This window comes from Pan paniscus, chromosome 19 (genome assembly GCF_029289425.2).
Source record: "Pan paniscus chromosome 19, NHGRI_mPanPan1-v2.0_pri, whole genome shotgun sequence".
NCBI lineage: Eukaryota > Metazoa > Chordata > Mammalia > Primates > Hominidae > Pan > Pan paniscus.
In genome coordinates this window covers 8,112,011-8,124,353 of record NC_073268.2, presented here as the reverse complement: position 1 = coordinate 8,124,353, position 12,343 = coordinate 8,112,011, and the positions used below count along the sequence as shown (strand labels likewise).

The 12,343-nt window shown below is 46.4% G+C and overlaps 1 protein-coding gene across 3 annotated transcripts in view; it reads left to right on the top strand.

The window, feature by feature from the left end:
* VPS53 (VPS53 subunit of GARP complex) overlaps positions 1 to 12,343 on the top strand; it is a 218,790-nt gene that overhangs the window by 137,365 nt on the left and 69,082 nt on the right. For all 3 annotated transcript variants that reach the window (XR_010110596.1, XM_055102102.2, XM_055102101.2), the window contains 2 exons: positions 7,743 to 7,985; positions 10,506 to 10,653. Coding sequence is in view for 2 of the 3 variants with exons in the window: in XM_055102102.2 (XP_054958077.1) it covers positions 7,743 to 7,985; positions 10,506 to 10,653 (391 nt within the window). In the remaining variant the exon portion in view is untranslated. The remainder of the gene's footprint in view (positions 1 to 7,742; positions 7,986 to 10,505; positions 10,654 to 12,343) is intronic.

Here is a 12,343-nt window from a genome sequence, read left to right as displayed (position 1 = left end):
ACAGTACAGCTATCAACATCAGGGAATTCACATTGATACAGTATTACTGCTTCATCCATGGTCTCCTCCTCACATTTCAGCAGTTGTCCCAATCTGCTTGTTTGTTGGCCTGTTTGAATAGCCCTAGGATCACAGGTTGTTAGTTTATTTGTTTGAATAGCTCTCAGATCGCAGGTTGTTTATTTGTTTAAATAGCTCTAGGATCACAGGTTGCATTTAGTTGTCATGTCTCTTTGGTCTCCTTCAACCCAGAAGATTAGAGTCTTTCTTTGTCTTTCATGACCTTGACATTTTTGAAGAGTATTGGCCAATTACTTTCTGCAATTTCCCTCAGTTTGGGTTTGTCTGATGTTTCCTCATTATTTATGATTTATGCAGAAGTGGTCCTGTGTTCCTAGGAATTCATATCAGGAGGCACAGAATGCCAGTTTATCCCAAAACTTGTGATGTGATGTTCTTTTTTTTTTTTTTTTTTTTTGAGACAGAGTCGTTTCACTCTATTCCCCAGGCTGGAGTGCAGTGGTGCAATCTCCACTGCAACCTCCACCTCCTGGGCTCAAGCAATTCTCCTGCCTCAGCCTCCTGAGTAGCTGGGATTACAGGTACCTGCCACTGCACCCAGCTAATTTTTGTATTTTTTTTAGTAGAGACAGGGTTTTGCCATGTTGGTCAGGATGGTCTTGAACTCCTGACTTCAGGTGATCCACCTGCCTTGGCCTCCCAAAGTGCTGGGATTACAGGCGTGAGCTACCACGGCCAGCCTATGATGTTCGTTTTTATTACTTGGTGTAGATGTTGTCTCTACTGGGTATCTCTATATATTAATAAGTGTTGGGAGAAACCTTGAAACTTTATCTATATCCTTTTCCTCATCTTTCACTTATCGTGTAATTTATTACTAAGATGATTGACAATGATGATTTTTCTTCTTTTTTTTTTTTTTTTGAGGCAGTGTCTTGCTCTGTCGCCCAGGCTGGAGTGCAGTGACACAATCTCGGCTCCTGGGTTCAAGTGATTTTCCTGCCTCAGCCTCCCAAGTAGCTGGGATTATAGATGCTCGCCACCATGCCCAGCTAATTTTTTTGTATTTTTAGTAGAGACGGGGTTTCACCATGTTGGCCAGGCTGGTTTGGAACTCCTGACCTCAAGTGATCTGCCCACCTCGGCCTCCCTAGATGTTGAGATTACAGGCATGAGCTGCCGCGCCCAGTCAAATGGTGATTTTTCTAGCTACATCATTTCTTCTGCGTTTATCAGTTGGCATTCTACTTTAAGAAAAGCTGTCACTTCTCCCCCTTACGTCTATGTCAGCATGGACTCATGGATTTTTATATTTTATTCAGTAGGTTGTAGGCATCACTATCTCTTTTATTTTTACTGTATTTTGGAATAAATGTATACCTATAGGAAGATTTCACAAATAGTACAGATTTCTTATGTTCCCCTTCACCCAACTTCCCCTGATGTTGACATCTTATATAACCACAGCAGAGTTGTCAAAACTGGCAAGTTAACATTGGTACATTACTATTTAATAACCTGCACACCGTGTTTGAACTTCACCAGTTTTTCCATTAGTGTCTGTTTTTCCTTCCAGGATTTGTCATTGTTATTTTAGTACTCAAATTGTCCCTGACTTGGCCAGTGGGAGCCTCTTAAAGCTGGCTCTTCATCCTTTTTACATGCCACTGTCATTTTTTGAGCACCTCCTTCCTCTCTGGCACAATAAAATATACTAGGCTTATCCTGTACTTTTGTATCCCAGCCCTGGAGTCATCCATTTCCCCAGGCATTTCTTGTTCCTTTGGTGGAGGATGACATTTAGAAACCAAGTATGCTCATTGCTGTTCGGTGTCATTGCTTCCAGATTGCCTTGGCTGAGAGAGCTAAGAAATGTATGTGTGTATAAACATACGTGTATATGCCTCTATAGCTGTGTGTACACCTGCTTCTATATTAGAACCTGTGCATTTTATGCTGATGCCTTCAATTCTAATCTCACACCACAGGGTTTATTTTAGCCTCTCCCATTCAACATTGGCAACTGCCTTCTACAACAGTGAGAAATTTGGGTCCTAGCATGCTCAGTATATTTACCTATTTGCTCAATTTGCCTGTAAGTAACCCATCTCCCAGCTGTGCTCAAGCCACACCTTGGCTCCCCAGCCCCACTGGCCACACCAGAGCAACATCCTCAGCCCCAGCAAAAAGGAAGAGGAAGGGATGCAAATTAGTGTGAGTACCCTTGAATTAAGAAGCTCTAGGGTCGGGCATGGTTGCTCGTGCCTGTAATCCCAGCACCCTGGGAGGCTGAGGCAGGTGGATGGCTTGAGCTCAGGAGTTCGAGACCAGCCTGGGTGACATGACAAAACCCTGTCTCTACAAAAAAAAAGCCCACAAAAATTAACCAGGTGTGGTGGTGTGCACCTGTAGTCCCAGCTACTCAGGAGGCTGGGGTGGGAGGATTGCTGGAGCCTGGGAGGCAGAAGTTGCAGTAAGCTGTGGTCATGCCGCTGCACTCCAGCCTGGGTGACCCTGTCTCAAAAAAATAAATAAATGAATAAATAAATAAGTTATCTAACTTTCCGGGGATCTTCAGCTGCCTTGACCTTGCTCACCTGCCTTGCCATCTTCTGGCTACTGTCTTTCTCTCCCTGTGCCTCACTGCTTGACATTCCAATTAGAATATTGTTTCTGTGAATGCTGACTGCAGGCCCACCAGAGAAACGGCCTTGGCCATCCATGGATAAACCCAGTCTGCAATGGCATATTTTTCCTCCTCACTTTAGTTTTTCCCTCTACTGATACCACTCTGCAACCGTCTTCATTCCTAGGGCGTGTAATTTATCAGTGGAACTCCCAGCAGTATTTGGGGAAGGAGGTATTTCCTTCCTTCTCCCTTCCCCTCCCCTCCCCTCCCCTCCCCTTCGACAATGTCTTGCTCTGTTGTCCAGGCTGGAGTGCGGTGATGGCATTATAGCTCACTGTAACCTCAAACTCCTGGGCTCAAATGATCCTCCTCCCTCAGCCTCCCAAGTAACTGTAACTACAAGCACACACCACAATGCCTAACTAATTTGTTTATTTTTTTTAGAGATAGGGATCTTACTTTGTTGCCCACACTATTCTCAAACTCCTGGCCTCCTCCTAGCCATACATGGTGATGGACGCCTGTAGTCCCAGCTACTTGGGAGGCTGAGGCAGGAGAATTGCTTGAGCCTGGGAGGTTGAGGCTGCAGTGAGCCATGATCATGCCACTGCACTTTGTCCTCGGTGACAAAGCAATACTCTGTCTCAAAAAAAAAAAAAAAAAAAAAGAAATGTGATCAGATTGGATCATGTATTCAAAACTAATGAGCCTTATGCATTCCCATTGGGGTAACTTACATTCTTCTGTTCTGTGAAATACTGGCTACTGATTTTCTAATGTCTCATGTGGCATCAAAGCATGCTGATGCAGGGCGAAAGATGGAAGGCAGGGGAAGCTTTGCCCAACTGGTTTATTTCTCATCCACTTGAAAGAACAATGTCAGAAGTAACCGAGTAGACATCCTGTAGACATTCTACAAAGTATAGATCTTTAGAGTTTTTTGAAGTGAACATTTTCTTTATGCTGTATGATCATAATTAGTTTATAATCTTACTCATTGGGGTGGCTCTGAAATAGGGAGCAAGTAAGTAAGTATCCATCTTCTAGGGGAACAGGTGAGTGATGAAAATAGAAGCACATCAGAGTTGGCCGGCGCGGTGGCTCACGCCTGGAAGCACATCAGAGTCGGCTGGGCGCGGTGGCTCACACCTGTAATCCCAGCACTTTGGGAGGCTGAGGCGGGCGATCACTAGGTCAGGAGTTCAAGACCAGCCTGGCCAAGATGGTGAAACCCCATCTCTACTAAAAAAAAAAAAAAGCAAAAATTAGCCGGTTGTGGTGGTGTGTGCCGGTAGTCCCAGTTACTCAGGAAGCTGAGGCAGTAGAATCACTTGAACCTGGGAAGCAGAGGTTGCAGTGAGCTGAGATCATACCACTGCACTCCAGCCTGGACAACTGAGTGAGACTCAGTCTCCAAAAAAAGCAAAAAAGCAAAAAACAAAAACAAAAAAAAACCACCCATGTCAGAGCTCTGGTCCCTGATTTGGTTGGCACTATCAATTTAGAGATTAGAATCTCATAAGAAGACCCCAGGGGAATCTTTTGCCTTCTGTTCCATGTTCTCCTCCACTGCACCGGCCTCCATCCCGTTTCCACCTTCCCACCCTCCATTCCCATCCCCCAGGAACAAAGTGTGGAGGTTGATCAGCTAAGTATGTATCGAGCACTAGCATGAAGCTTCACTCCACTCATTGGCATGATGGGTGGGCCGGGGGCAGCAGAACCAACATAAACATCATTCCTCCTCTCAGGGAGCTTGTGTTAACAGGCACGAAACAGATGATTCTACCTCCTTCGCCATTTGTACCAACTTCAGTTGATAGAGGTGACTGGCTGGAGTGCTGTCTCAAGAAGGATTCTGGAATCACAAGAGAGATCAGTGAAAAAAGGGCTCCTTGTTGATTAGCATTGCCTGCCATGGCCCAGGATGGGAGAAGATAGGTTATTTCTTGAATATATGGCATCCTCGCACTGTCTAATAAAGTGTTAAATAAAGTGTTGGTGGGTGGCAGATGACAGAAGTTGCAGCTGCTGCGGGTGAGACCTGGATGAGCTTGAAAGGGGAGTGGACAGGTGGTGGGAGAGTGTTTTGGCCAGGACGTCACACAGGCCCAGTGACCGGGAGTAGGCCAGCAGGGGAGCCCTTGCAAGGAACAGTGACCGGGAGTAGGCCAGCAGGGGAGCCGTTGCAAGGGAACAGTGACCGGGAGTAGGCCAGCAGGGGAGCCGTTGCAAGGGAACAGTGACCGGGAGTAGGCCAGCAGGGGAGCCGTTGCGAGGCCCAGTGACCGGGAGTAGGCCAGCAGGGGAGCTGTTGCAAGGAACCTCTGGCTGGAGTGTTGGGTCAGCTGTGGAGGAGAGGTGGGAGATTCAGTGGGAAAGTGAGGCAAGAGAGGTTATGGGGAACAAGGGTGGTGGCCATGAAGCTTTCCGAGGTCAACCAATGAGATCCTTCCCTGCTTTCTCACTATCACCGCAGACAGAGACCTAGCCTAGGCTAGAAGCTCTTTGAGGGCAGAGTGGTTGTATCTGGATATAATAGACTTTCTTTTTCTTTTTCTTTCTTTCTTTTTTTTTTTTGAGACAGGGTTTCGCTCTTGTTGCCCAGGCTGTAGTGCAATGGTACGATCTCGGCTCACTGCAACCTCCGCCTCCCAGGTTCAAGTGATTCTCCTACCTCAGCCTCCCGAGTAGCTGGGATTACAGGCACCTGCCACCACGCCTGGCTAATTTTTTGTATTTTTAGTGAAGACGGGGTTTCTCTATATTGGTCAGGCTGGTCTCAAACTCCCGACCGCAGGTGATCCACCCGCCCCGGCTTCCCAAAGTGCTGGGATTACAGGTGTGAGCCCCCACGCTGGGCCTGTAATAGACTTTCAATAACAAAAGCCTTTGAGTAAAATGTCAATTTTCTCCTATTCCTGCTAATTGGTGGTATGTGTGGTTCTTGTCTTTTTCTTCCTTACCATTATATAAATACATTTTTAAAACACAGCTGGATTCCTATAGCCTTAAACGGCAACCTAAAAAGATGCAACATGTCAGGAGTGGTGGGAACCCTTCCCATTCTTCACACAGCACAGCTGTGCAGGCAGCAGTTACTGCAGCTCTGCTGGATCCTCACAGGTGATGACACAATTCAACAAAACAATTACAGGGATGTTTGAATGGGAAATGGGAGAAAAATTGCAACTCTCATCCCCACTGTGGCCTGAGGCAAGTCTGGAGCTGCTCATACCCTGTTTTGGTTTTTGTTTTTTTTTCCGGATATCAAGTCTTGCTCTGTTGCCCAGGCTGGAATGCAGTGGTGTGAGCTCGGCTCACAGCAACGTCCGCCTCCCGAGTTCAAGGGATTCTCTGCCTCAGGTCTCAGCCTTCCAAGTAGCTGGGATTACAGGCATGCGCCGCCACACCCAGCTAATTTTTTTTTTTTTTTTTTTTTTTTTTTTTTCTGAGACAGAGTCTCGCTCTATTGCCCAGGCTGGAGGGCAGTGGTGCAGTCTTGGCTCACTGCAAGCTCCGCCTCCCAGGTTCATGCCATTCTCCTGCCTCAGCCTCCCAAGTAGCTGGGACTACGGGCACCCGCCATCACGCCCGGCTAATTTTTTATTTGTATTTTTAGTAGAGACGGGGTTTCACCGTGTTAGCCAGGATGGTCTCGATCTCCTGACCTTGTGATCCGCCCGCCTTGGCCTCCCAAAGTGCTGGGATTACAGGCATGAGCCACTGCACCTGGCCCACACCAGGCTAATTTTTGTATTTTTAGTAGAGACGGGGTTTTGCCATGTTGGCCAGGCTGGTCTCGAACTCCTGTCCTCAAGTGATCTGCCTGCCTCGGCCTCCCACAGTGCTGGGATTACAGGCTTGAGCCACCACACTCTGCCCATACCCTCTCTTTTCCTAAGATTTTTTTAAACCTTTGATTCTGGAAGTTCTAAGAAAAAACTAAATTGGAGGAGAAAGAAACCATTATAATACATTTCACAGTTTCTCTTTGTTTAGGCATCTGTCTCTTGGGCACATTTAGGTTCGTGATGTCTAAATATGTGCTGGCATCATAACCTTTTTGTTTTTAGGAAGTAGAGTGCTTAAAGGCTTGAAGCTTAGAGCCAGGCTGCTTAGTTTTTAATTGCGGCTCTCCTGTTTTCTTGCTGTATTACTTTGGACAAGGTACTTAGCTTTTTTGTACTTAACTCTTTGAAAAGGAGGATAGTAGTAATACATACTATGTAAGTTTATTGTAAAAAGTAAATGAGCTGGGCGCAGTGGCTGACACCTGTAATCCCAGCACTTTGGGAGGCCAAGGTGGGTGGATCACCCGAGGTCAGGATGTCGAGACCAGCCTGGGCAACATGGTGAAACCCTGTCTCTACTGAAAATAAAAGTTAGCTGGGCATGGTGGCGTGTGCCTGTAGTCCCAGCTACATGGGAGGCTGACGCAGGAGAATTGCTTGAACCCTGAAGGTGGAGGTTGCAGTGGGCCAAGATCGTGCCGCTGCACTCCAGCCTGGGCCAACAGAGCAAGACTCTGTCTCAAAAAAAAAAAAAAAAAAAGGAAATGAAGTTCAGTGAGATGGGTATAAAGCATGGACATAACACCTGGTGCATCTCAAGTGTTCAGAAAACAAACACTGTCATGATTTAGGGTTTTCCTTTTTGGAGGGGTAAACGGTACTAATATGATAGAAGGATCAGTTTCTTTAGCATTGGAGTCTAGGCTCAGCTCTGCCACAAACTTTGTGATAAACTTTCTAGGACTTAATTTTCTCATCTTTTAGCGGGACCAGTAATACCCTATCTTGCTTACAGGGGTTTGGAGTCCAATATGATAATGAAATGCCTTGAAAAGTATAAAGCACAAATGTCAATCGACTTAGAGATCAGAATTTCATATGTCAGATTTTATTGCTGCTGTTGTAGGAGTGGTGGTGGTAGTGAATGATGATATTGATTAAAATTGATCTGATTTTAAGTTTTAAACGCAGTAGGAATGATTACTTGTGGCAGTAGTTTATGTACATTGCAAACGAGCACATTTGCTTTACTTTTCTTGAAGTAAAATAACATTTTTGGTTTTTTTTTTTCCTCCTAGGAACCTCGGAGAGCTGATAGATCGGTTTGTGGCTGATTTCAAAGCCCAGGGGCCACCTAAGCCCAACACTGATGAAGGGGGTGCCGTGCTCCCCAGCTGCGCCGACCTCTTTGTCTACTACAAGAAGTGCATGGTGCAGTGCTCTCAGCTCAGTACTGGGGAGCCCATGATCGCCCTGACCACCATTTTCCAGAAGTACCTCCGAGAATATGCCTGGAAAATCCTCTCTGGCAACCTGCCCAAGTGAGTCCTGTTCTTCATAGTCTGAGTGGTGGCAAATAGACCTAAATATGGGAATCTTAAGGAAATCCACTCTGAAGTTGTTTACTAAACCACCAAGAGTATCAAGGAAGAAAGCACGCTTCCTGAGTTCCCGAGGGCCTGAAGCTATTTCCTCTCTGACATTCCACAGCTGATCAAGACCATCAGAGGAAATGTCCACACTGGCTGCCCACGTGGGCACATCTTACCACGGTGGACTCGAGAACCAATCCCATTGTATACCTATTTAATTTTCATGGATTCAGCTATAGATACTTGGCACATACAAAAAAAGTGAGGTTGTGGTGGAAATAACTGATAAATAGCTTAAGCAGTTTCACCCAAGCCTCTTTTGGTGAGATGATGCCCCGGAGTGATGGGTTGGAGGAATGAATCTGCTTTTTCCTCATTCCCAGTAGGTTCCAAGTCCCTCTTGTGGTGCACACTTCCTGCCATGCTGGACAGAGCCTAATGTTTCAGATGTGGTAGGATTGGGGGGCAGCTACTGCATAGCTCCCAATTATGGGGACTATTGTGTTATCCTGAGGCATTAGAACTGGACATAGCCTAATGTTTGAAGATGCGGTAGGATTGGGGGCAGCCGAGGCAGGAGGATCACTTGAGGTCAGGAGTTTGAGACCAGCCTGGCTAATATGGTGAAACCCCGTCTCTACTAAAAATACAAAAATCAGCTGGGTGTGGCAGTGCATGCCTGTAGTCCCGACTGCTCGGGAGGCTGAGGCAGGAGAATCACTTGAACCCTGGAGGCGGAGGTTGCACTGAGCCGAGATTGTGCCATAGCACTCCAGCCTGGGCGTTGCAGGGAGACTCCGCCCTAAAAAATAAATAAATAAATAAATAAATTATGTATAATCTCACTACCCAAAGAGAACGTAACTTTTTGGTATATATTTTCCCGTTCTTGATAGATACATAATGTGTGTGATCTGCGTGCTTTTGTTTGTTTGTGTCATGGAATTGGGGCTATACTGCTTATAGCTTTATTCCCTGCAGCTACCGTTTAACTTCATTGTGGGAGCATTTTCCCACGTGTATCAGTCAGCGTCTCAACAGAAAAAAATGGCATACTCAGCTGGGATTATGTCAGTAGAGAGACTGTTCACAGAAGTGGGGGCAAGGTGAAAGGAACCAAAAGAGGATTCCGAAGCATCCAGATATGAGTGGGTAGTGGTTACTACCATAGAACTCACTCAGTAGCTGGGGCTGCCCCAAAAACCTATAGTCACAGGAGGATGTGTGATGGGTGTTGGCCTCTTGAGACACTTAGGGCCTTGGGCAGGAAGCATGTATTAACATTCGCTTATGGCCTCCACCAGCACACACGAGTCCCCGTGCAGACTTCTCTTAACATTCGCTTATGTTCTCCTCCACCAGCACACACGAGTCCCCCGTGCAGACTTCTCTTAACATTCGCTTATGGCCTCCTCCACCAGCACACACGAGTCCCCGTGCAGACTTCTCTTAACATTCGCTTATGTTCTCCACCACCAGCACACACGAGTCCCCGTGCAGACTTCTCTTAACATTCGCTTATGGCCTCCTCCACCAGCACACACGAGTCCCCGTGCAGACTTCTCTTAACATTCGCTTATGGCCTCCTCCACCAGCACACACGAGTCCCCGTGCAGACTTCTCTTAACATTCGCTTATGGCCTCCACCAGCACACACGAGTCCCCGTGCAGACTTCTCTTAACATTCGCTTATGGCCTCCACCAGCACACACGAGTCCCCCGTGCAGACTTCTCTTAACATTCGCTTATGTTCTCCTCCACCAGCACACACGAGTCCCCGTGCAGACTTCTCTTAACATTCGCTTATGTTCTCCTCCACCAGCACACACGAGTCCCCGTGCAGACTTCTCTTAACATTCGCTTATGGCCTCCACCAGCACACACGAGTCCCCGTGCAGACTTCTCTTAACATTCGCTTATGGCCTCCTCCACCAGCACACACGAGTCCCCGTGCAGACTTCTCTTAACATTCGCTTATGGCCTCCTCCACCAGCACACACGAGTCCCCATGCAGACTTCTCTTAACATTCGCTTATGGCCTCCTCCAGCACACATGAGTCCCAGTGCAGACTTCTCTTAACTGAAAGAAACAGGGTAGGTAACCATCTTTCGTGCTCCACACGGTCCTAAATGAGTTCTGCACATCAGGAGATTCCAAGCTAAAGAGAGGACAGCTCAGCAGCCTTCCCTTTGCATATTAGACCATCCTAGTTAATGTGACTAATGGCCGGCTGATGATTCAGATTAACTAAAATAGGAATCATCTCTTCCTATTTCTGACGGTGAGAGAATCTAAACAGATGATAGTCAAGGTGAGGTCAGTAGGAAAAGGACTCATTGTATGTGAATTGATTTGGACCATGTCCAGCCTTTACTTCCCCCTTTTCTTTGTCTTAAAATAATGTAGTTTCCAGTTCAGGAAGCAAATTAGAAATTCCACGCTGACTTGTTCCTGTTCCTTTTCCTCAGAACCACAACGAGCAGTGGAGGGCTGACCATCAGCAGCCTCCTCAAGGAAAAGGAGGGCTCAGAAGTAGCCAAGTTCACTCTGGAGGAGCTCTGCCTCATCTGTAACATCCTGAGCACGGCAGAGTACTGTCTGGCCACCACCCAGCAGGTGAGCCATCCTGGCTGCCCACTCACCACCTCCTTTTCCTGAACCCTCTGGGCTGCGTCGCTCGGCGAGTAAGAATATATGTCCTAACATGGCCACAGACAACCTTGGGTCAGACCAGTTGGCCTGCCACAGAGGAAAGCTCAGTGTCCAGCCATAAGGCTGCCCAGGCAGCTGTCTTACAGAAAGGCCTTGTTAAAAGAAGACTGGGCAAGAAAGTATGACTGGTCACCTCCCTGGAGTTGTGTAAGCTCCTCAAAGGGCATGACCTGTTAAAAGTAGGTCAGTAGCACTCCAATCCATATGAGAAAAGCAGTAACAAGCTTGTCTGTGCTAGGACCCAGCCTTTGGTGATGATGAGTCACAGCCAGTTATTCCGTGCTCAGAAGTGTTACTAAGTTAAGCAGAATCCTTTGGGCTTTTATGTGGCTTCTGAAATTTACATGGCATTTTCAATCTGCCTCAACAAATAGCCATTGTTTGGGATGCTGACGTTCAGGAACTGGGGGACAGGAAAGGGTGATGCCTCTGCTGGAGGCCCCCACATGGCCATAGTTCAGCAACTGATGGAGCAGAAGGAAGACCCAGAATAACCTTTGATTCAGCCTTTAACATGGAATTAGAAATCCTTTTCACACTTGGTCTGGGATTCCCCTGAGGCCAAGAGAAAGAAAGTAATTTGGAAAGGTTCTGCTCTTCTACCCACTTTGTATTTATAATTTACAGAAGCCTAGACCACAAGAAGACAGTCATAAGTGATAGTTCAGACAGCCCAGCTTGGAGCTCCTGTGTGCCAGGGCAGCAATATAGCAGGTCAAATAGGAAGTGTGTCCACCAAGGCCCCTCGGTGGCACATAAGCCAGCCAGAGGCAGAGGCAGCAGCACACTCTGCCTGGGGACCTGGTCATGTTGAGTTGGGAAGGTCATGACCTTCCAGGGTTTGGCCTTGGAGCCACAGAGCAGTCCGTTTAGCCCCAGGCCACTCCCCAGGTAAGATGGCACTATCTGTAAGGACCTCCAAGGCAGGGGTTCCAGAGTTCTTTCATGAAGAAACACTGTTTAACTATTTTGGGTGTGCACAGAAAGAAATACAATACGTGTAAATATGCTATTTTAAAGGTAAAATAACCGTAGTATTTAAAAAAAAAAAGATCCCTTTTAATCCCATCATCCTCAAATAATCATATTAGCAATTTGGGGTATTTTTTCAATCGTTATTCATAGACATAGTTTTGTATGTTACAATCTTAATTCACTGTTATATCCTTTTATTGTTAGTGTCATACATAGCATTAGCATTTCTCCTGTCATTATAATGATAGTAATAATCATAACTATCATTATAGGGTCATTATTACTATCATTGTTTATGGCCACATAATATTTCTCTTTAAGGGACTATACCATAAATTATTTATTTATTTATTTATTTTGAGACAGAGTCTTGCTCTGTCTTCCAGGCTGGAGTGCAGTGGCCATGATCTTGGCTCATTGCAGCCTCCGCCTCCCAGGTTCAAGCAATTCTTCTGCCTCAGCCTCCTGAGTAGCTGGGATTATAGATGCCCATCACCACCCCCGGCGAATTTTTGTATTTTTTTTTTTTTTTCAGTAGAGATGGGGTTTCACCATCTTGGCCAGGCTGATCTCCAACTCCTGACCTTGTGATCCACCTGCCTTGGCCTCCCAAAGTACT